The following is a 25,003-nucleotide window of genomic DNA, read 5'->3' on the forward strand; positions in this document are numbered from 1 at the left end:
TGAGCAATGAGCTCAGTACAGGGGAGCCATTACTAATGAAAGGAATGACCGACGCTAACCAGACCATGGGTTTTGTCTGCTCGGACAGTTAAGCAACTCGGTTCAACTGGTGGAAAAACCTTTAGGTATTCATCTGTCAGATGACTGTAATCTTGAAAGAGGAGGGATATATATAAATTACGAATGCCACTTATATATATATAAAAGTGGCATTCGTAATTTATATTAAAATACACTCCGCACTGACACAGGGTCATTTTTAAATTTTATTAGACTTGGAGACAATAGCAGAAGCAACTAATATGAGGACCAGTACCATTTGTACTTGCACCCATCCAGTGCCAAACTCCATACGTAATAAATGCGTGTTCACGGTTTATTTGCACTGTTAAAATGATTTTAAAGGCATTCAGAGAAATGCTGTCCCTTTTTAGCTCTATTAGCCTCTCTGCAGGACATACAAAAAGTATTCAGGTCGGAATGATCAGCAGTCTCCATAATTATCACAAGGCCACTCATCATTAAGCCCTCCGAATGACATGGGCAATGTCTATTCTTGCCATAAGCACGTTGATATAATGTAAAAAAAATGCAGGCTGTCCTGTTAAAAATAGGACATGGAGGTATGAGACGCATTAAGTATGATTCATTAAACCAGAGCCTTCTACAAAACGGCTCTAAAAAAAAAAAAAAGAAACCTCACCCAAGAACCATTTGAAAGCACCCCTGCAGCGTGCTCTTATGATAAAATCCATAATGCAGCAGATTTGGAAACGCTACGTTAACAGAGGAAGGCAAAGCTATATTTAGGTGTGTCCCACTGGAAAGGCAGATTTCTTCCTCTTCTTTACCAGAACAAGCAGGCAGCCTGGAGCTTGGCAGAGAATTCCTTCTTGCAACAATATCAGAAATTCTGGGTCCCGTTAACACAATCTTTACTCACGCTACTTTTTAATGAGGCGTTTAAAAAGGATTACATGTGAATGAATTACAACCTTGGTTAGTCAAAACAGGTAATTACAGGAAAATAAAAATGTTAAGGTTTTATTAAATGGGCCCATTGTACTGTATGTCCCACCAACATCCATTCTGAAGAAAGGCAGAGACTCTTAATCTGTATGTAGCATGTGTTTATTGGTAGGCAGATTAGAGAACGTTTAGATCATTCTTATTAAAAGCCACTGAACTAATCTGCACATTGTCTGGTGCCATCATTTGCTGCTCTGGTCAATATTACACGAAGCAGCTGTTGAGCCATAATTTTTAATCTGTACAGCCCATCTCTTTTTACGTCAGTGATATTAAATTCGACAAAGTCAAATCAGGCAATTGGCTCAAACAGTTTTATTGCTCATCAGGAAGCAGCTTTTGGAAGCAGAGAACATATACCCATTGTGGTGATTCATACTTTCAATAAGGACTAGTGAGTGAGATGTAACAGTAGCAGCATCATCTCCTCCTACGCACAATGCCTCTGCCTCTGATTTGTCAAACTGTTCTGGCAAACAGGAGGACGGCCCCCCTATGAGGTGCACTCTCTTCTCATTAGTGTGCTCACTTCCACACTTTCCTCGCGATGACGTTTAACTTGACCTCACTGCCAGTGCTGTACGTCCCTGCTGATTTCTCTTTGAGACGTTCTGCAGCCGAGCACCTTCTCTTTGTGCACGTTTTTTTATAATTTTGCAGTGAAGGCCCTAGCCAAGTACAAAATCGATTTAAAAAAGTCTGCTTGTAAATTTCCATTCAGACGCTGCGTGCAACAATAAAGAAGCAGTCACTGTTTCACATCTTTCACATTTCAATGCCAGGGCTGTTAGTCATTATACCCCTCATCTCATAATGCTGCAAACCTTTGCCGTGTACTGATAGTGTGGGCATCCTGAAATCACAGCTACTGCGGCACCCTGTCTACGCAAACAGGACAATACAGAGGAGTTTATGTTGGGTTATATCTGAATGTACATAACCAGCACTCAGCAGGTGTAGTTAAGCAGAACTGGTTTCCTATTTGATTTAAAAAGTATAGCAGACTAGGTTTCCATTATATTCTACATTGACGATCTCCGTTTCATTTAACCAGACAATCATTGGATATTGAAATACCCTTCAATCTGCAATGCATTTAAAATGGGTATGCTTTATTAAACTATTCAGGTAGTTATTTTTGAAGCTGAATTGTATTACATTATAGATGCAATTCTAATAGCTGCTTCAGATTTCTTTCGACTGGTTCCATTAATAAGATGATTCTTTTAGTTTTTTCTAAAACTACCTATGAACAGCACCTTCAAAAGCTGAGGCGTTGATGTGCCCGTTGCTAATTATGATTGTAAATCTGACAGAACGTTAATTAAAAGCCTGACCAAAGACAGCGACACCCATTGTATGACACTGGGTGAGCCGCATGCCAACCAAACCCATTAACGTACAAATCAAATGTTCCCAGTGCCATTAAACTAACACTTTGAGCTGCTGTGTTGGATATTAACTGAAAGCAATGATTTCACTCACCTCCTTTAAAAGAAACACTAGTTCAATTTCAAACACTGTGGAAGGGAAATCAATTAAGAGACAACAAATAAAACCTGGAAAGTGTCTGAGACAAAGCTTAGAAAAATTTCCATTTTTAAAATCAACCGAAACACCCACCTAAAACAAAAGAACATTATATTACTGTTCCTTTTGGCCCTGTGCTTTTCTTAAATCACTTGCATCCCAATCAGGATAAATCAATGTACAGTTTTGTGTCACCATTATATGCAGCAGCTAACAGAATGTGGTATGTGCAAGAATTCCTGGTCCGTGAATCAAAACATATGCAAAGTGAATTAATTTCACTTGACGTTTTGAAAAAGCAATCAGTCCTTCATTGGCATAAAGTATAAAGCTACACATTTATTAAAATAAACACATTACAGGGATGGAAAAGCATAGCTAAGAGTATATCCATAGCAACTAGGGATGTCGGAGTAGCTGTTGCTTTTCCAACCTGCATTTAAGTGGACACAGAACTTGGATATACTTTTCCATTTAAAACACTTCATTTCTCTCCATTTTTTTTAAAACAGTCTTTGAGTTTCCAGATTGTAAAGATCTAGCAATCAATAACCACATAAACAGAAACACAAGGGCCTGAGCTCTACAGCACAGTCTGGCTCTTAACCAAGACTCTGAAAATACAGAAAAATGCAATTTAACCTTTTCATTTTCTTTTCTTTTTTTTTACTACAATGTAAAATAAGTTTAAGCAATTTCTTTTGACATTTGTAATAGAAAAATATGAAACATAGCACTCAGGACTATATGCATGGACCTACACACACTGGCTTGTGGCCAAAATGGCTTGCCATTTTTAGTTTTCTAATTTATTATTGCTACGGTGCTAGCAAGTCTCCCCAGTGGCTGGTTGATATGGCTCCGTGACGTACATTTCATGCTTCTATTACACTGCAGACAGATCACTGTATTGTGTAGACAGTGAAGACATGTAGGGATTAAACATTTATTAGCATGCCGTATTGCTCCTATAAAATCGATTGCTGTAAATCAATGATCTTCATTTCGATGAGGTATGTAAACTGAAACGGCTGTCTTCTCCGGACGACGAATCACTGAAGTGATGCTGAAAGCAGAAATCCTTGCCTTTCCTTTACTCTGCCTGTTCCCCTAGATCTTTGCAAACCAGACTCGAGTCTCCCGACGGGAAACCTGCAGTCTTGTTCAACGGTGCGACACGGTTCATAAAATGTTAGTATTAATATTGCGATTCATAAAATACAATTCATTTGCCATTGTATTTCTCCCCAAGCTATAACTGACTCCCCCCTTCTCATCCTATACCCAATAGAGGCACTTCATTATAACACTGATAGCAGAGGTGCTAGAATAATGAACCCCTGCTGTTTAAATATTTGGCTCTTTACCAGCAGCCCAGCCAGAGATACGGGGACTCCTGTAAACACACAATTACACATTTCAATAGGCTCTATTGTGATAATCAAACAGCTATGACGACGAGCGCTGCCAAATTCAGAACGGAAGAGGTTTCATGAACTAGGGGAGGTAGTAATCACCACAGTCTTAATGATGCCACTCGCACTGTAGCAAAAGGGTGCCATTTTTAGCAAGAGGAATAATTCAACACTGTGGATTAGCTTTAGAAGATTCAGCTACTCTTAATAAGGCTGCTTGCTCGCACGCTTCATATGCACGGTCTGATTACCTGCTTATTTGTCTGTGCACTTTGTTAATTCAGCAGTACAGCTATGGCCAAAGGTTTTGCATCACCCTATAGAATTAACTAATTTTGCTTCATAAAGTCGAATGAAACCTGCTGAATAATGTTACGTTAACATATTGAATTACATACCTCTTTGTAGTTTTCCCATATACTTAACGAAAAATTGATGAAAACTGAAAAATGTGATATTTCGAAATCTAACATGAAATACTACTGTACTACTATTATGGCTTCTGGTAGAATTTTGCAATATCATTTTGTAGTTTCTTTGATTACATGATGTTAAATAAAAATATATAAATTATGTTCATATAGTTTTTTTTATTATGTCTCAATCTTAAAATTCTAGGTGACCCAAAACCTTTGGCCATAGCTTAAAGCTGCCATGTCCCACAATCATGCTCAATTTGTGTCTGTACTTTCTTGACACTCCAGTTTGTTTACGCCCCCAAGCTCCCACTCAGTTTAATGAAATGATGAGCACAGGGCACCTCCCTGCTACAGATTAGTTTGACACAAGTTGGCAAGCCCTGGAATATGCAGCTCCTACCTCCTGCCAACCGACAACACTGCCGCTATCAATGCAATGCATGCTGGGAGAAAGAGCAATTAGGTCCTGCACAAGAGAAGGCACTTACAGTGAGAAATGAGATAATGGGCACCATCTCCAGTGATCATTTATTCATTTATTAATGCCGATAATTTTTTTTTTTTAAAAGTATATAAATCTGGCTCGCATGGTGGGATAGCGGTTTCGTTGCATACAAAATAAAACACATTAAATGCATACTGCGGCTCAATTTACCAATTCCTTAACGGTCACAAGCAAATGAAGTTCAGTTATTCGCTGTACAGTTTGATTAGAATCTGCTTTCTTACAGGTCAAAGTAAAAGCACATTCTGTACAGAAGCCAGGATTGTAACAGCAGTCATTTCCTTTGTCACAGTATTAAGTTACAAGATATAAGCTCTAGCAATTCCCTTACTGTACAGCCCTACTGCTTCGGGTTTCATCTGGGAAAAACTGGGATTCTGCTACCAATTAAACACACACACACACTAGGTGGTCTGCTGAGGACACTCTGCAAAAGGTCTTCAGTTGATACAAATCAAACCTTGATTCTAGTACTATACTTGTACAGAAATACAGATCACATATACAATAAATCAATGTTGCCTGTTCTTATGGCTGGCTAACAAGTGATGCAACAGATCTAACTGGTAAAGCTGTTTAATCATTATACTTAAAAGGCAGCTCATTCATGTCAATAGTTTATCTATTGGGGATATGCTACAGAGCTTTTCTGACCCAACTTTAGATCAGCCACCTGGGGCAATGTCAGTGTTCCTGAGTATACCTTTTCTAATGTAATCCACATGTTCCAAAGCAAAAATGCAGCACCTGGTGTGGTTTTCAGTAACAGCACTGTATTCAAAACCAACCCCACCATTCTAATGAAAGGAAATAAACTGGAGAACGAGTGCACAGTCACTCCTAGCAATGATTCATTGTACAGCCTCATGTTATTCTTGAAACACTGCTGTAGGTTCGGACGCACACAGCTAGGATATCAAACTCCTTTCACAAGTGATCAAGCCACCCCCTGACTTCATGGTAGCAATATTAACCTTGCAACAAACCTCAAGGACTGCCCAACAGCCCGAATGGACTATTCCTAATGTGGAGTCTAAACACTGCTTTAAAAAAACAAAACTCTGATTCTACTAAATTACTATTTAAATAGCAGGAAAATGCCAGAGTAATTGGTCATTGCATGTTTTACATCTATTGCTGTATTGGCTGCTAATCTAATTCGAATTCAGAAAAACAAGAACATCTATTCATAAGTGTTAGTCATACTTCTGTGAGTAATGGTTTCAGAAAGACATGTTTTAATGCATATTGTATCATAACAATATTTAGTGTACTATTTACAGTATAACAATTATTTAAATGATCGATTATGGCCTACAATTATGAATGAAGATTATCTTATCTCATGTTTAATCTTCCATGTTTAATCTGCGTTTATTGTTCCCCTTCAGTTCAAATACCTGGTATTTGCGTGTTTTAAATTAAGGGTCAATATATAATAAAAGGTAGACACTTTTTTTTAACCCTTTCATGCATTAACTAATGAAAATAGCTGGAAATGTCATCTGAAGTAGTTTTGGATCCATAATAAATATATTTTTAATTGCCGACGTTTTCCATTTTTTTCCATTGCTTTTTATGGGGAACAATGGCATCCCTTATAGAGGTCATCATGTAACACAGATATCACAATCTACCAGCCTGATACGAGGCTACCATGCATTTGTGCACCTTCCGTATGTCCCCATATAAAGATTAGAATAGTTTATCTCTTCCCTTATGAGGTCACCATACATTAGAGGGGTGACTCTTTTGTGAATGCACAAGTATGTTTAGCGGGGTCCCCAGGACTGGAAAATAACACAGCCCATAAAGCTGCACAGTATGTGTGGATCCACTGCAGTTTGAACCACTCTCTGAAGCAGAGTGAAACTGGGAAGTGGAAATCCAATTGTGCTACGTAAGCTAATTTTCTTTCAATAACGTATTGCTTGTGCCTGTCAGCCCGCAGTGAGTCATTGCATTAGTGTAATTACTCCACCTTGCAGAAAACTCCTACCAGAGCACATACTGACAATGAATACTCAAACCTAGCCTGGAAAATCCAGGAGTTCTTCCATGTGGAAATACTTGTGCATTTTATTTATAGGGTGATTTTCCAATGTAAAAACCACCCAGTTTCATGGATTTAGTATTGTTCCTCCTAACAATGCCAGTACATCATATTGTTATGAACTTCAAGACAAGATAATCAAATACATTCTCTGGAAAAAAAGAAATGTTGGCATGTCTACCTCAAAAACAACTGGAAAACTTCACTCAGCTACAGCTGCTTTCTCAGATACTGGGGTCTATAAATACTTCACCAGCTGGTAGCTGCAACTTTGCATGCCAGAAACCTTTCAGGGACAGGAAGGAATCGGTGTGTCTGTCCATTACAACCCCTCTCGCTTCTAGCACTAGCGGATAGCAGAGTCCAGCTGACACCAGACAACATCACTACAATTAAGATAAATGTAACTTACAGGTGGATGTAGTCTGCAGATATTTCTAAACTCTGCACTCCATATTATAGCAACAAAGAATGGAATATGAGAGCTGGATGTAAATACAGTATTATAACTTTTAAAGTAAAGGAGTTTATTGAATGTCAAAATACAGTAACACAGCACAGAAATATTTGGCTTGTTTTTCTGAAAATTGAGGGACAGATCAGAAAATACTTTTATCCTTAGCTCATGATCAACTGAAAACAGACAAACTCCCTCAAGCCACACATTTGTTTTATTTTTATAGAAACAAGTCTTATTTATTGGAATAGCCCTGAGGCGGGGTAATCAGTTGTTTTAATAAAACAGTTCTCTTATTGAACAATGGTTTTGTCTTCCTCGTTGGTATTCTCTTCTTGTGGTTTTGCATAAAGAGTGCGATGAACCCTTTGTGAGCTCGCTCTGTATTTTTAGGACGCTGTTCACCACAGAAAACTAACTGAAGACAGCAGTCCAAACACATATTGCAGGGGCACGTTATTATTCCCTTTCGTCATGAATCCCAAAAATAATACAGCAATGTTCTGGACTGGAGATGGTGGAAGTCAAACCACTGAAGTCACCTTACAGCAATGACATGGCCAATACATAGCTGTATATAGAGGTGTTCTATATTCTAGTGAAAGAGGCAATGCATTTTCAACAGCTGACGTTGATCTAAGCTACTTAATTATCCTAATCCTCTTCTAAATCTATAAAAAAAAGTAATCAACTGTGGGATTCACCACCTTAAATGACCAGACCTTACAGTTCTGGTCAGCATTCAGTACATGCCCTGATTGAATGAAGATATGCATTTTGAATGGCCTGTGCTCCTTTAGAAATAAAAGCATCTTTCTCATTCCTAAAACAAACAGAATATTAAGCCTTTTTTGTGCACTTTGCCCTAAAGACAAAAAAGAATCTTAGAACAGAGGTGTTTAAAAAATAACTTCAGTGTCAAACCATCCGACTATCTATTACACATGTGCTCAGTGTGGCGAGTTCGTTGAAATTGCAGTAATAAAACCTTCAAGAGCAAAACGGCGGCTGTTTATTCAATAGCATGCACAACGATACTTTAAAAGTACCAGCTGGCTATGTTGAGGGGATGACCTTGCCAATATCATATGCTTGTGGCAAAATACAGTACACTGCACTCATTGCAAATACTGTCTTAAAATTAGAAGCAATGTCCTGGAAAGCTTTCGAAACATCAGACGCTGCATCAGATGCTACTGTATGAAACCGTACACTCGAGACGGCTGCTACTGAATAGGTAAGAAGTCAAGCACAAAGTGTCAGGAAAATAAAAGAGAGAGGAGCTCTTAAAAACTGTTCCAGAGATCGGCCTGATTCCATCTAGATAATTTTAATGTAGATTTGTGCTTGATGCAGCGAGCCAGGCTTTAGAATGAGTATTGCTGTCAAAGTCACTTACTAAAATGTCGCCCTTGTAAAAATCAGAAAATCCATGCACCAGTTTCCGGTTATCAAATCAACAAGCGACACCAGAGCGCTTTATGGAAAAATACAACCCCGTAATGAATTGTGTTTTCAAGCTGAAGTCGTCCAGGATATCCCATATCAGGGAATTCGTTTTCCTAGAATGTTTTCCGAAATCCGCATGCATGATATCACTTAGAAGAAAAATCACAATATCGCTGGCAATAAATCACTGGGAGATGAAAACAATCAGACACTATAGAAGCATAATCAGAAATCAGGTTAAGTAAGTAGTTTGTAAAAAAAAAAAAAAAAAAAAAAAAAAAAAAAAACAGCACAGTTACTCTTGCCGGGAAATTGTAACAAGCAGCTAAATATTTAAAAAGTCAAAGACAGAGTACTGCAAAGTAACAGAGTGTTTCAAAGACTGAAGCTTCTCTGAATACCTGGAGACAGGCACTTCCTTATAAAACAGCCCTTGCTCCTGTCTCAAGGTGACATCATTCGGTGTTCAGACGTGGATGGATATTACTGCAAAAGGTACACATTGGAATTGTATTTCATTAAGATTTATACATTCAATCTGGGTTTAAGTAAGCCACCATTTCAATAATCCATTTTAATCAACAGTGCATAGTTGTGTTTAATTGCGTCCATGTATAATATCTTTAGCATTTAAGCAGTCAGGGCTTTTAGGTCCACCACAGGTTTGATCGATTAGTCAGGCTAGTAGGAATTTAAATTAAGATTTGAATTTGAAAATGCTTATTTTTTTTTCTAGTTTTCTGAATGTATAATTAGCCCCTTTAGGAGGTGCAGCAGTCCCTGATCTGTATCTCCAGTTTGTCTCTCAGAAGGTAGTGTACTGTATAATTAAAATAGCTTGGGGGCACTACAGTTGCAATGGCTTTTTTTTTTAGTTAAAACTGAATGAAATCCCCATATAAGAAGATATTACATTCATGAAATATTCCTCAACAGGTTGCCATCAATACTAGTCCCTACACTAAGTAAGCAGACTGTGATGTCATTCAGGAAACTGGCTGACTTTTTTAAAATATAAAATGTAGTCGTTGCCAATGATTTTTACCCAATTTAGAATCGTCAATTGCGTTATTCTTAATCCTGGTTCACCGCTGCAACCCCCCGGCGACTCGTGAAACGGAGGCTGAAACGCATGTCCTCCGAAACGTGTTCCTGCCAAGCTGTCATTTTTGCACTGCAGGTCCACAGCGAAGCCATCAGCCATAGGGGTCGCTGGTGCGCGGCGAACCCGGGATTGACCTGACCCAATCGCTCTCATATAGCAGCTTGTGCTTACAATACATACAAGATATTTATTCTGCAAGAATGCCACATTATAGTGTCTACATTTTACCTAATTATTAGTTTTCCATTTCTGTGTGCATAAAGTTAGAACACACCTGATTGTATTTAATGATTAATTTGCCTTCTTGCAGGATCTGGTTAATTTTGACAAATGAACGAGTGCCTTTTAGCTGGCTGTATGCAGGTTAGCTGCTGAGAATTACTCAGGCTAGAAAAATGCTAAAGAGAATCCTAATGCTCTACACAAGCTTTCATTCATCAGTTTAAAAAAAAAGGCATTTTTAAAAAGGACATGGGTATTTTGTAAAGTTGTATATTCTTGAAATAAACAATATTTTATTGCCATTTTAACCATCACTACTTCACAAGCTGTAAAATCTTGAATAAAAAAAACACCTCTTACTGTCACCTCTTGCGAATAATATAAATGGTTCTTTGAAACTATGAATGTGCTCCGTTCTGCCTTGGTTTTGAAGAGTACACATGCCATGACAATGGAAGTAGAAAGGAGGGGGGGCTGACCCTGATGTAGTGACAACGTTCAACCCTTCATATTCACAAAGCCCCCACGTACACAACAGAATGGTTTAATCAATACTCCCGAGCAGGTGGATGGAAATGAATTCCTGTGCAGAACATCAGCAAACAGCGATGGCCCAGGTCAGCCGGTGTTCTGTTTAAACACTTTTCGTTTTAGATGTGTACTGCAGTAAACACCTGCTTATTGCTTCCTCTCCACAAGCAAACTGCATTCTCATACCGAGATAACAGCAGAAGCTTTAAGCATTCATTTGTGGGAGTACAACGAAGCACCGAGTCTGTAGCTGAACTCAACCGACTCTGAACAGAACGAGCTCTCCTTGCTTCCCAAGAAACGAAAAATGCTCCGTGCAGCTGAGGGAAAAGGTCAGAGTAGCATATTCGTTAAATCAGTACCACAGCCCGCACGGTAGCCCTAATGGATTAAAGACCTGTTTAAAATGAAGTACCTCGATTCCAGTACTGTGCTTTTGACCCTAATCCAACAAGACGCCAGTATAATTATAGCGGTGATCCTCTTCAGAAACACAATCCATTCATTGTCCTTTGAGAGAACCAAGTGTCCTCAGAGATCTGTGACCAACAGGATATGAGCTTAAAGGCACTGTGAACAAATCTATATAAATGACGCCGCCACTACCACATAGCCTCAGGAACTGAATTAAACACCAGATCAGAATCAGCAGGGCTGTTCTGTGCTGCTTTTTATGAATTAAACACCAGATCAGAATCAGCAGGGCTGTTCTGTGCTGCTTTTTATGAATTAAACACCAGATCAGAATCAGCAGGGCTGTTCTGTGCTGCTTTTTATGAATTAAACACCAGATCAGAATCAGCAGGGCTGTTCTGTGCTGCTTTTCATGAATTAAACACCAGATCAGAATCAGCAGGGCTGTTCTGTGCTGCTTTTCATGAATTAAACACCAGATCAGAATCAGCAGGGCTGTTCTGTGCTGCTTTTCATGAATTAAACACCAGATCAGAATCAGCAGGGCTGTTCTGTGCTGCTTTTCATGAATTAAACACCAGATCAGAATCAGCAGGGCTGTTCTGTGCTGCTTTTCATGCGGAAGGTATTCTTACCCTTCATTAGTAGTTTTGTTTCTTTCCATGCTTTTCATCTTTATTGATTTTATTGGACTTTGTTCCTCTGCTCCCATGGAATGTTAGCAGACTGCACCTCACATAGTACTGACCCAGCCCCAATGCAGTCACAGGATGCTAGAGGCATAGTCTAGGAAGACAACGGTTGAATAAGCAAGTAAATAAACAGACAATTGAATGATTGTTTCTCTCTTACAGTGTCCTACTGGTTTGAAATAAAAGAAATGTATTTAAAGCTTGAGGAGTCCTGCACGAGTACAAAACTCCCACGTTTTTGCTACTCATTATCTTTTAATTGATTATTTAAAACAATAATAATAATAATAATAATAATAATAATAATAATAATAATAAATTATAATTACAGTGAAAATATCCAATTCAAATAATTGTTGTCATCAAATGCAGAATTGAGTATAATAGCCATTGTAATTTGCTAAAATATAAAAGAACCTTGGCATATTTCTCTTGACTTGGAAATCTCCAAAAAATACAGCTTTCAACAGCAGAAAACACTTACAAATAAGCAGGACAAGTGGTGTCAACAGCTTTGAATTACTGGTTTAGAAAACACTGTCAGCCTTTTATATACAGTACTGCATTGTGGGAATGACACAGTTTAACCCCGCCATTCCCACAATGCATCATGCTTTCAATGCTGCATACCAAGTGACATCAGTGGTATGCAATCGCAAACCATCCATCGTTTAGGATTATCTGTAATCTGTAACTGGATGATCATTTGTTCTGGAGGCAATGCTTCGTAAGGCCAGCCAACTGAAAAAAAACACACGTGAACGATTACTGCATATATACAGAACCATGCCTTTCTCTAGCAGACAGCCTCTCATCTGTTATATTTAGGGGTTCAGTTTTTAGGTTTTAACTGATAAAACCACAAATAATACACCCCTGAAACAAAAAATAAATAAATAAAATGAAACCACAGTTTACCCTTAAAGCACAGGCAGAACAGCAGAGACTGCAGCCTCTTTTGTCTTCACATTCCCCCAGTGGTTCATGGTGCAGCAGCCTGGGTTTTGTTGCAAGGTACATCTCACACTATAATTCCCACCAGGGCTGTTTTTTCACTTGAGCAGTTATTAAGAAGAGTATCTTTGGGCAATACCAGACAGAACTGGTCAAGAAAAAGCCCTGATACACTGATAAAAACAGAAGCCTTAGTTATTTTTTCCTGTTCAACTATCCCTCTGTTCTGAACACAGACCTGGTTTAATAAGTAGCTTCAAAAGGTGTTTGCTACAGTGATCACACTGAATCAGTGACAATGGGCTGACTCAGAGATTATAAAAAGGAGGTGCTAGAATTGGTTCTGAATCACACCTCAGAATTATATGTGAAGGTGGTATTAGAATCTCGTTGGCTCACTCATTAAAAATCGGTGGGTCCCGCTTTTTGTGAGAAACACAACTGGTGGGCTTGCTTGAGAGAAAAATAAATGTATAATAACGTTTGGTATTCAGTGAACCTGCTCAGTTGATGTGCTTCCCAACAGCTTCTGTCATCGCCTGTAAAGTTAAAGAGGCTGCTTCAAATCGCACCACCCGCCACAAGAAATATTCATGAAGTATTCAGCAATACAAATTAAAATAAAAACTCAAGAAAACAAGGCAGCGATAAAAACTAAAATTAAACCGCGGGAGAAATATATCAAAATGGATAATTGGGTGTCAAAATGCTACTCCCCAGCGCAACTGTATTACTCGGATGTTCTTCCATTCATGAAAAGTTTGCTAATAAGAAGGCGATTAGTAGTACAAACAATGCATTTTGAAGTGTAATTATGATGCGATGGTTGAAGTACCTTCTAATAACACAGCTGGCTTGAATGCAGCCCAGGGAGTTTACTGCGCTCTGTCAGGTCAAGCACAGAGCTCCACTCGCTGTTTTCTAACATTTAGCTTTATTGAACGTTTCACTGTACCATGTTTATGAAGCACTTTCCAATCTGCTATACAGTAGTTGTGTCAGCAGGACTATTCATCTAGCTGAAAAGTAACATCAAGCTTTCTGAGGAGGAGTATTCATTTATATTAACACGTGTACAGATTTAGCTAAAACGCTATACAAATCAATGAAAGATCTTTCATTATGAACATCTCAATTTAAATTAATACTAAAAGGTATTTCTGTTTTTTTTATTTTGAAAGTACAGTAAGAATACCTATTATTGCTAGTTCTAGACTATATCATATAGATTTAATTTGTTGTATTTATTTATATGCAAATCACTCCATTCTCCATAACGTTCAGATTCCAGAATAATTTCACATTCTTGGGCACGTGAAATCCATCTTACTGCTGAATTTTGATTTAGCACATGGCATTTCAGCAGATCATTAAAAAGGCTACAGTTCAAAGGTCGAAGCCGTTAATCTGATGTGTTGCTTCTCAAAGTGAAGAAAAGGTGTGGCTTATTTAAACACGAATGCTTAAGAAGGGATAATATTTACTGCCGAGCAGAGTTACAAAGATCCCAGGGAACATGTGCTTGAAAGGTCAAAGTGTCTGTAAATGTTGGCAGTGGATCTTCTTTATTGCATGACTTCGAAAGAGCAGGATTAATACAATGCAGAGGAAACTGCTTGCTAATTGTATCAATTAATCCTTAACACTTGATGACTCTCTCACTTTGTTTGTTAAAGGGAAAAACAATCTGTATTTATTGTTTTTCGAATGCTAAATAGTATCGAACGATATAGCAATAATCTTTATTACCCAACCCACTATAGCTGACAATATGACGTAGATATCCAGCTAGAATAACTGTGCTTGTTATCAAACATAACAGTAGAAGTAAAATGGGTCTTCTTACTTTCTACATTAACACCGGAAACACCTTTAGTGTTCATTTTAATTGAAATGTTTATTATTAAGGTTTTTTTGGGGTTTTTTTTTATTAATTTGTGTTGCTTATTATTATTATTATTATTATTATTAATATTATTTATTTCTTAGCAGACACCCTTATCCAGGGCGACTTACAATTGTTATAAGACATCACATTACACATTATTTCACATTATACAGATATCACATTATTTTTACATACAATTACCCATTTATACAGTTGGGTTTTTACTGGAGCAATCTAGGTAAAGTACCTTGCTCAAGGGTACAGCAGCAGTGTCCCCCACTGGGGATTGAACCCACAACTCTCCGGTCAAGAGTCCAGAGCCCTAACCACTACTCCACACTGCTGCTCATTTCAAAATAATCCCATGAATATAAATGGGTGTTTGCTAGGTTTAGTGCAGTGCTGCTTTTGTTACTGGCAGCGTTGCTTGAAAATTAATACTGCTACATATTGCTTTAGGACAAAATAAGTCAGCTGATCTACTGCATACCATGGTACAAGAACTCCCAGGATTCAAATTACTACAAATGAACTAAAGCATAACTAGCAGTTTACAAATGAGGGAGTGTACAAAATAAAGTGGTACAATGACAAAAATGTCAAATCAGATTTTTAGTGTCCAATATTCAAAGGAATTCCTCCTTTAGTTATGACAGTAATAGTGCAGATTTTCAAGCAGAAATGTTCTGTAGTAGCTGATTATTACATCCTCCAAGGGCATGCTGTCCCATCCCAGAAACAATGATTAAAGTAAATGCGTATTGTGAATGTGTATTTAAAATCGGAACAACTGACAGCCGAATGCATGGAGATGAATGCATGCCACTGCACCCGACATGCAGTTCAAACATGAGCGGAAAGGGGTTGCAAACTGAAGCTTCAGCTTGCATGCAAAAAGAGTGCTCTGTAAATTGCAGTTGCATTGCTCATAAATGTGCATTCTAACTTCCCAGCTCCTTGTCTGAATGTAATATACTTTCAACCTGCAGTTCAAGAAAGGTTCTAGCAATATTTCAAAAAAGCAATAAGTACAGTATACCATATTGAGAACCAGCTCCATTATGCCTGAAAACCAATTACATTTAGCGGTTTGTATAAAATGATGGAGACGGCTAATGCGCTTGGTTGTTGTGAAACAGCTTTTTAACAGTGTTCCCTTGGCATCATCTGGAATGGATTCTGCATTTACCATGTTGTATTGTGGATCTACCTGTCTGGGCAGTTTTAATGCTGGCTGACTCTGTAATGCTGAGATATGTGAAAAACCACAGGGGTTAAATTGGTTAAACAATTCCTCCTATAGAGTTCACCTTTGAAGTTGGACATTTGAGGAAGATATTGTAGATTCATCTTTCACGACATCCCCATATATAACACACTAGTGTTTTACAGAAATCAAAATGCAGCACTAGCAAATCATATTAGCACAGCGACAGGACTGTTTGTACAGTACAGGCTGTTAAGACCAACGCACTGTATAACATTTTAAAACAAAGGCAGTGTGCTTTTAAATAGAAGTTAACACTTGGCAATCCTCCTACCCACTAACATTTAATACAAAAAAGGAAAGGTGGGTGTTATTCTGGTATGCTGTGCACAAGACATCCTTTTTTGAAGAGCACAGTGTTAAGATGGCCAATTGCTTTTCTTTGGCTACTCTAATCGGTCGTTGTTTTTCTTTCAACAATGTGAAAATGAAACAAGCAACAGCAGCATCCTGTAATGGCTTCCTGCAGCCACTGACAGTCTGCCTTTGATTTCAAAATGAAACCATTATTGCATGGATGATGCAATCATACCTCCACCTTTCTCTGGTTTCTTAATTTCAGTCCCAGAAGGGCTTTCCATAAAGCAAGCGTGCTAGTCCTGCAGGCACTTGCTGTGGTTGAAGATTATAAAGGCTTTATATTACATAACAGTGACAAATGTTTTAGTCAGAATTGGATATTTTTTTAATTGTAATTTTAACCGCCCAAAGATTATCTCCTGACAGATACATGAATAGGTCGGCCAGGGTGTCCTCGGCTCACCGGGCACCAGCGACCCCTGTAGACTAACCGGCGCCTGCAAGCTGCCCAGAGCTGTGTTGTCCGCCGACGCTGTAGCTGGGCTGGCTGCATGGCGGGCCTGCAGAGTGAAAAGAAGCGGTCGGCTGACGGCACACGCTTCGGAGAACAGCGTGTGTTCGTCTTTGCCGCTCCCAAGTCAGCGCAGGGGTGGTAGCGGTGGTTTGAGCCTAAATACAATTAGTCATTTCAAATTGGTGGAAAAATTGGGTAAAAATTAATTGGTGACTACTAAATTAAAAAAAAAAAAGTCAGACAATTACTTAATTGAGTGAAAACAAGCGCAGGCCTGTCTTTCCATGCAGAGAAGCAAGGAAGATTAGAGAGCTTTTACTGGGTCCAACCAAACTGCCTGACCTTCTGACAGGCCATAGGATTAGACGCTTCAAATCAGGTCAGCAAGCGTGTCCATACTTAATGCTCCCAATTAACGTGACCTCCATCGCTCGACAGCTCTCTCGACCACACCAATCACTCCCGAGTGGACGCGCAGTTGATCCGGACTCCACATCGTCATCAGAATTCTCAGCGGAGGCAGGTATCATGAGCCCCCCTGTCTCACCAGGATACATGCAGAGCCGGGGGAACAAACTTTAAGTAACAGCAGCCAGTTCCATTTGCAGTGTTTTGTGTAAACTCGAAACAACTTGTATTATTGTAAACACTGAGGCCTTCCAGTCATTCCTCCCATCAAGTGCTATGAAGGCTAAGCAATCCCACAGCTGTAGGCTTATTGGAAATCCAAATTCAGAAAAGTACAGTATAGTAACTTCTGATGAATGTAGGCTGAGGAATCCTACAACATCTGTTTAATATTTTCAACACAAATATCTATTTTTACAATTATATCGATATTGTTTTAATCATACTTTCTACATTGCATCAGGGCTGTGATTTGACTTGGTTGATTGGTTTCACATGCATCATTTTAAGAATGCCCACAAACACAAGTTTTGCTCTTTGTTCCTTAAAAACAAACCTGTTTTAGTTGCATGAGATCACTAGCATGTGATTAACATGCAATGCCTGATACACAGCCCTTTTTTAAATGAACCTCTACATCCATTGTGTGTATAGTCCTTTGCATTAGCAATGTATTGCAAGTACAATATGATTGATTACTGAACACTAAATAACAATACATGTTAGATTTAAAGTAGACTATGGAAACACTATTATTAAAAACAGGGACTCTCATCATGGCAGCCTCACTGTTTGTTATTCTGATTATACACTTAAAACCCAGTACACAGGAGTGGCAAATAAGGCGTTTTTATTTAGATTGAAAGATTAGGTCCTTCTTATCCGACACAAACAAGAAGGTCAATGATCCTCTAGCCTTACTGCTATAGAAAGAGCAGAGCGACAGCAATGACTGAAGAGGCAGAGCTAGCACTCAGGCATGCCATGCTATGAGGCTTCAGCCTGCACGCAAAACCTCGACCTCTGAACTGCACACCAATACACCATCTCAGCTAGTGATTAGCACTAACCAAATATCGTCCAGACCATCTTCAAACATGCATTTTCTTTGTAGTTACACGGCACTTAGATTGCCCATCATCAAAATAATAGTACTATAGAAATTATACTTCATCGCAGTGTCTGTCAGGCCTTGTTAAGTGATTTTTAGTTGCTGGTGACAGTTTTGTTTTAATATACTGTTTTGCTTACTAAGCTTGTTATAAAACCTGCTAAATTCACAAATTCACAGATTTCCATGTTCCTCAAGAACAGCCTAGAATTTCAGTATTAAGAATTTGATTATGGTTTAAGACCACATCATATCAGTTTGCTAGTCTGCATTCAATCTGATAAGTAAAAATATCAATTACAAAAGGTAGGCAGCAAGGTACTTCAAGGTCCAAAGCTCAACATCTATCGTGTGCATTGGAATATGCGAGTTACATTTAACTATCTGACTTGAGTGCATCCAATCACAACGCAAGGAGCTTGTAGTGAAAAAATGTGTCAGACTCCATCTACAGCCAATCATACAAGTTCTTATGTCACTGTGACAAGCAGACAAGATACAAATGTGTCACATCAAAAACCTAAAAAAGTCAACTGGAAGCGCTGGAAAGTTTATCAGAGGTACAGGACGTCATTTCTTCACCTTTTGAGAGACTTTTTGAGACTCAATTCCAGATTAATCATTTTGACCAGCTTGTGTCGGCAGAGTATGTCACTTCCTACACAGTTATGACCCCCTCAATCGCTGCAGCGACACTTACGAAGGTCACAGACAGTCTGATTAATGACCATCTGATTAATCTGACCAGTCTGATTAATGACCATCTTCCCAACAGACCATTCAATTCTAATTGACACAGTCAGCATGTTGGCCATTTCCCAGGTTGGACTGCCTCTGTCTTGCTTGGGACAGCCATGTGAGGAAGAGAGAGACTGCTTGTTGTTTTCTAAACTCCACATCTGAGAAGCACAACTAACTGAAAGGTCTCTGCAAGCATTTGCTGAAGGAACACTAGAACTTGAACACCGATAACTCATTTTGCCCCTCGTGTACGTGTTTCAAATCATGTTTTGTTACTTCAAATGGGCTACGGAGTTCTTGAATGATGTCTATTTAAACAATTCTGCAGTGGCAGTGAATCTAAATACTGGTGACCTTAAACTAATGAAACCTGCCCTAACATGGATCTCTAGCCACTATATGTTATTGCATTTAAGCAGGGTCAATAAACCACTGTTAGCGTAAAGGCTGTCATGAAAATATATCCCAAGTCTAAGATAAAACTGATTTGATTATTTTATTAAGGAGTTTATCACCTAGATTCCTAAAAAAATGTAAAAACCTAATGGACGATACAGAATTCATTCCCAGTGAAACACACACAGGTTGTACTTGAACTGATGGTGGCTGAGCTTGTCTTATAGTCCTCTTCTTGCGCTCAGCTCATCCCAGATTACTGATGGTGCCATTATCCAAGAAGCCCCACCAGCAACGGCCACCAGCCCACTGACAAGATATACTATTTCAACATTCTCAGAATACCACTTGCAATCTGCTCTGATCAAGGAGAATGGGCCTGCTGCCAGCCCAACAGTCTGTTCCGTGCAGTCTGTCTCTGCACATGCGACACAGGGTTACACTGCACATTTTTTCATTTACTGCAGTTAACTTCTGCATAAAAAAAATAAATCAACTCGGAGCCTAAAGCAGGCTTTAAAAGTTAAGAAAATTAAGAGAATGCTCAAAAAGTGTTTATGAGCATTCTCTTAAGTTAAGCAGTGCTTTGAAAATGAGAAGGAACAAACATGCCGCCTCTACAACAGTTAAGGGTTTCCTGAAGATTTGCTTTAATCAAAAACAGTCCTCAAAGCTCTGTGACTACGGCCATGTAGCTGTAAACAAGGTTCAGTAGAAACAGAGTTCGAAATCAGCTCATTAGTTTTTACATCCTTACACATTTACTGTCGTTAAGTGTCTTGATGTGCTACGATCTGGATAATGTAATTGCCATTTAAAACTAGATCTGATGAGCAGTTACTTTATCTGCTTGCTGTGTTCACTCACCTCTTAATTAATAACGCCGACAACCCTAATGGCCACAGAAGCCTTGCAGCCGATATGCTGGATGATGCTCAGTGATTGGTGAGCCCCTTGTATCTCTAATGGCTAGGCAATCTTCAGTTGCCAGTGGGTCTGGTGAGTAACGGTTATGTTCATGTGATATCAGGCACAACTAGGTGAAGAGGCTTCAACAGAACTGTGTACTTCGTCATTGATATGCGATGGTTACTAAAGAGTCATTTGAAAGGCTTGCTCTCATAAATCTTACTATTCCAGTCTTAGTAGCCCGTACTTATAGGTATCATGTGTGTTTCTGATTTGTAGGGTCCTCATAAAAAAATATGGGGACCCTTATCTTAATCGTGCTCGTCCGTGACCCCCTACATGGTGAACACGATAACTGTCTTGATGTTGCAGATGTTTGGGATTGCACTTGAAAGGAATGTAATCATGAGGACTGTGTCGGCCCTGGTTAGTTTTTTTTTTTACTAATTGAAATGACAGATATTTAATCTCCCTCCTTATGCGATCGTTGTTTTTGTTGAGCAAGGTTGTTTTTTTTTTTGTATTGTCTTTTGGACTGCTGAACGTTGACACTTTACACCACATACAAAAAATATTTTTAAAACCGTGACATTTTTCAAGAGGATTTCTAATCACAGTCATTTTTACTAAAAAAAAAAATTATTAATGGCATGACAGTTACTAAAATTATAAGGCATGGCTTTGTTTAGCACGTACAACGCTAAAGATTTTTTGCCAGAGGCTTATTTCTTAACATGCACAGGTACACACTATCTATAACAAAGCCCTCCACCCTAGTAAAGATATTTATCATAAAAACCAGCGTATACAAATTCAAAACATGGGGTTAGTCACCATTGCCCCAGGGATCTGAATTTAACAGCTGACCAGTCTGACGTTCAGTAATGGCCATGCTGCAAGCCATTTATTCAAGCTTCTATTTTACACACAAGAATTGCTTCCTGATTTGTAAAGAGTGAAATAAATCTCCCTGCTTTTAGCTACAGCGCCGGATAACATAGCGCTTGTATGGTCTAGCCACCACGTGAGCGGTTAGCAGGACTGAAAGCACTCACTGGTCGTGTTGCCTTGCATCTGGATAATACATTTGGAGTCATTGGCCATCTCTCTGGAGTTGAAGGGTCGCACCCTCACTGCTACTTTCACCGAAGCCCCCGACATCTTGCTGTGTCTGTACTCGTACACTTTACAATTCCACTGTTGAGTTTCCTAGAAGACAAAATGAACACATCAATAAAAGACTGCACTAAAGGTAGTGTTGTCAAACAATTTATAGGACGCACTTTAGCTGTGAAATATATTCATCAAAACTCTACGGACAGGTGACGCTGCTATACAGGTGGGCTTTTATACAGGTTTGTTTTTCAGTTCCCTCTTCCAGCCCTGAGAGAGACTATTCTTCTGAAGGGTCCATTTAAAAAAAAAAAAAAAAAAAAAAAAAAAAGATAAAGAATACTAATGGAAGAGTCCAAGGCAATACAGCATTGGAACTCTATCTGAACCAAGTCTCTCACTTCCACAAGGCTCCACAGCCATTATGAGACACACAGACTGCAATATGTTGAAGGACTGTCAACGGCAGAAAAACAAATCTGATGCTACTGTTGCTTTGCCCTGTGCGTTTTGTCTTCTAACAGGAGATTTCCATGCTGGAGGAAAATGCCAAGTGACTATTTTGGGTGTGGAGGCACCACAGGAAATGAGAATCTATTGTACTGCCTGTGTAAATACTGTATAGAATACAGTGTGTGATGTCACATTCTGGGTCAATATCAAATTGTGAGTAATCCTTTTTTTTATCTGAATACTGTGTGTGGTGAAGTTTGTCTACAAGGACTCTGTTGTCCACTTCCTGTTTTACATTTCGGAGTCCATTTCGGCATCCTAATGCATGCATAAAAATAATGGTAATAAGACTCCCATTGCACAGCAGTTTGATCCATTCCTGGTTTTACTGGGAGTTTACCAAGACCCCTTAGTTACCTATACACTGTGGTTAATCACATTAAAATCATGAATGGGTGACACTGCTATGCAACAGGAGTCTTATTCCCATCCCTGAACTAATTGGATTATTATCTGTTAGGTCACACAAATCATAATTAAGATTGAAGGAGTGCCATGCATCAGGGATGGAAGCAAGACTCCCATTGCATAGCAGTTGGCTCCATTCCTGGTTTTACAATGACTTCAAGACACTGTGGCTAATAAAGCTCATAGGAAATCCTGGAATAGGTGAAACTGGTCTGCAGTAAGAGTCTTATTTCCATCCCTGCTTACAGTACATTTTGTACCAGTATATACTCTGCGAATACCATCAAATGAGTCAGGAATTAAAGTTGGCCTATTTGTTTTCATGTTCTGTCAACTGTGGCTCTAGCCATGGATTTTAGACAGAGATGCCATCATTAGTGTGGAGAGACAGCCTCCAAACATCTTGGTTTTCAGACTCTGGGGAATTTTAGTGGGTTGGGGCCTGTCAGGAAAGAAACCTATACTGAAGGGCAAATGGTAAACTATGGGAAGCCTATGGCAGATGAAAACACAATTACAGTGCAGAGTTTCTCTAGGAGCCTTTTAATCGTTTTTAATTTTTAAATTTCATACACAAGTTCCTAAAGTTGTAGTTCATTAAGCTATGCTGCCAATAAACCATAACCTCAGTACCCTTTCCTTTTTCATCTCGACCCTGTTCATTTCATAAGAAATACTGGTTAGTTTTACACACTTAAATTTGCTCCACCGGCTCATGTATCTATTCATGTAATAATATATACACATTGTAACCGTCAATAGTGCATTCAAGTCTTGTCAGTGTTTGTTTTATTTATAAATACTGTGTTAGAAAATGTATATTGTTTATAATCAAGGCATGTAATGGAATGTTTTGAGCTATTTCCTTATCGCAACATGGCTGCCATAACCTTACTGCAGTGTGATAGGATTATAGCCTAGCAAATATAGTTTAACCAATTGGGCAAGATAGGTTGTTTATAGAGTTTTGCAATTACTGTATTATACTGCATATACGATAATTTTCCGTATCCTTTCCTCCCTCGAGGTACGTACAAGAGAATTACAATTTTTAACTTTATTAGTAGTATTATTATTTGAGAAATGACCACTAAGCAGTTATTAACCAATATGTAAAAATAATAAATATTTTTTTTAAAAAATTAAAAAAAAACACCAGACGGTAAAAATGTGGCCAATATTTAAATAAATAAATAAATAAATAAATGCCAATCGAAAAACATAACACGATTCCTGACTGCATCAACTTTGTTATTTAACACGTTAACACAATTATTATCTGGTTTAAAACTTTAAAATATGTTGTTTTCATTGCGATCGTGCACGGTGGTACACGCCCCGGTTGCTCTGCACCGCACAGATTGGCCTGGCACAAAACACTGAAGTAAATAACCAAAGCAGAAAAAAACGCTACATTCGCACATCTTTGAAATCTATACACATATCGGCACCGTGCTGACAGCAACGCGTCCTATTGTTAAAACGTGGCTTTATTAAGAGAGTCTTACTAAAATTGGTTTCATTATTATTATTATTATTATTATTATTATTATTATTATTATTATTATTACTGCAATTAGTAAATCCGAATGATCGCATAGCGGTAATCGATATGCAAAAGTAATTCTGGAAACAATTTCTTTACAACACGATATATTTTATTTAAAATGCGGGTTACCCTACTTTGATAATCTATTTTTTGATAAAGAACTAATATATATATATATATATATATATATATATATATATATATATATATATATATATATATATATTATCGTAGGTTATTTGCTAATCCCGTGTTTAGATTATCCAACTTCTTTATGACATTAACTGTTGGGCAAAGAGTAATATTGTATAACTTATCTGCAATCTGATTAGCTAATAATGTATTTATGATATTAAATGTAATGCAAAACACATTCCAACACTGCATCTACATTCTGGGTGGCAGTTTAGGTTCTAATGTTGCAAAACAAAACAAACGAAAAAAAAACTCTAATCTGAATATTGTATTTGCCCGACGTCTCTATTTTAAATACTTTGGGTATTTAAATAATTCCAATTGAAGCATTCGGAATTACTATCCTTAGCGCACAGATAGGTCATACCTTGCATACTGTAATAGTCAGCCAAAAACACAACAGCAAGAAAATAATTATAATATGCACAATATTACATACGGTAAAACCACGGAATGCGAGATAAACATGTTCTTACCTAGAGCGATCCTCCTGCAGGATAATGAAACAGAAAAGACTGGAGAAGAGAATCCTGCTGGCACAACGTCACGGCTCAGTGTAAACTGCTGGTCACGAAGTCAACGCTTCTTCTATTGTCACAAATATCCATTATAAACCGACTTCATTCTCCTCCAAAACGGCTTCGACTGCAGCTCTAACTTTCCTACGGCAATCTAATACTAAAGCAGAAAAGGTTAAGCGGCGAGAAGAAGGAAGAAACCCACCCCCCCATCAAAGAAAAATCTATTCTGCTGCTTCTCTGCGGCGCTGAAAAAGAACTGGAGCGCCTTGCTTAGCTCAAGCATTACGTCACCTCGCCCCTCACCAGTTTGATTGTCAGCCGTCGAAGCCAACGAAAAATGTCCGTCCGCGGAGTAAAACGGCAGGGAGCCAATGGAAATTCACAGGAGAAGGAGG

General features: G+C 38.5%; 1 protein-coding gene across 25 annotated transcripts in view; it reads right to left on the minus strand.

Annotated features, from left to right (window-relative positions):
• LOC131701899 (kinesin-like protein KIF1B) overlaps positions 1–25,003 on the minus strand; it is an 88,076-nt gene extending 63,073 nt beyond the window's left edge. For 4 of the 25 annotated variants that reach the window (XM_059002575.1, XM_059002577.1, XM_059002574.1 and 1 more), the window contains exons 1-2: positions 24,564–25,000; positions 21,365–21,518 (exon numbers count right to left, since the gene is read on the minus strand). In XM_059002575.1, coding sequence (XP_058858558.1) covers positions 21,365–21,470 — 106 coding nt within the window. In that variant the 5' untranslated portion in view covers positions 21,471–21,518; positions 24,564–25,000. Of the gene's footprint in view, positions 1–21,364; positions 21,519–24,563 lie in introns of all 25 variants that reach the window. The other 21 variants (XM_059002580.1, XM_059002582.1, XM_059002581.1 and 18 more) reach the window with 16 other exon arrangements.

The sequence above is a fragment of the Acipenser ruthenus genome, chromosome 27, assembly GCF_902713425.1.
Source record: "Acipenser ruthenus chromosome 27, fAciRut3.2 maternal haplotype, whole genome shotgun sequence".
NCBI classification, from domain to species: Eukaryota; Metazoa; Chordata; class Actinopteri; order Acipenseriformes; family Acipenseridae; genus Acipenser; species Acipenser ruthenus.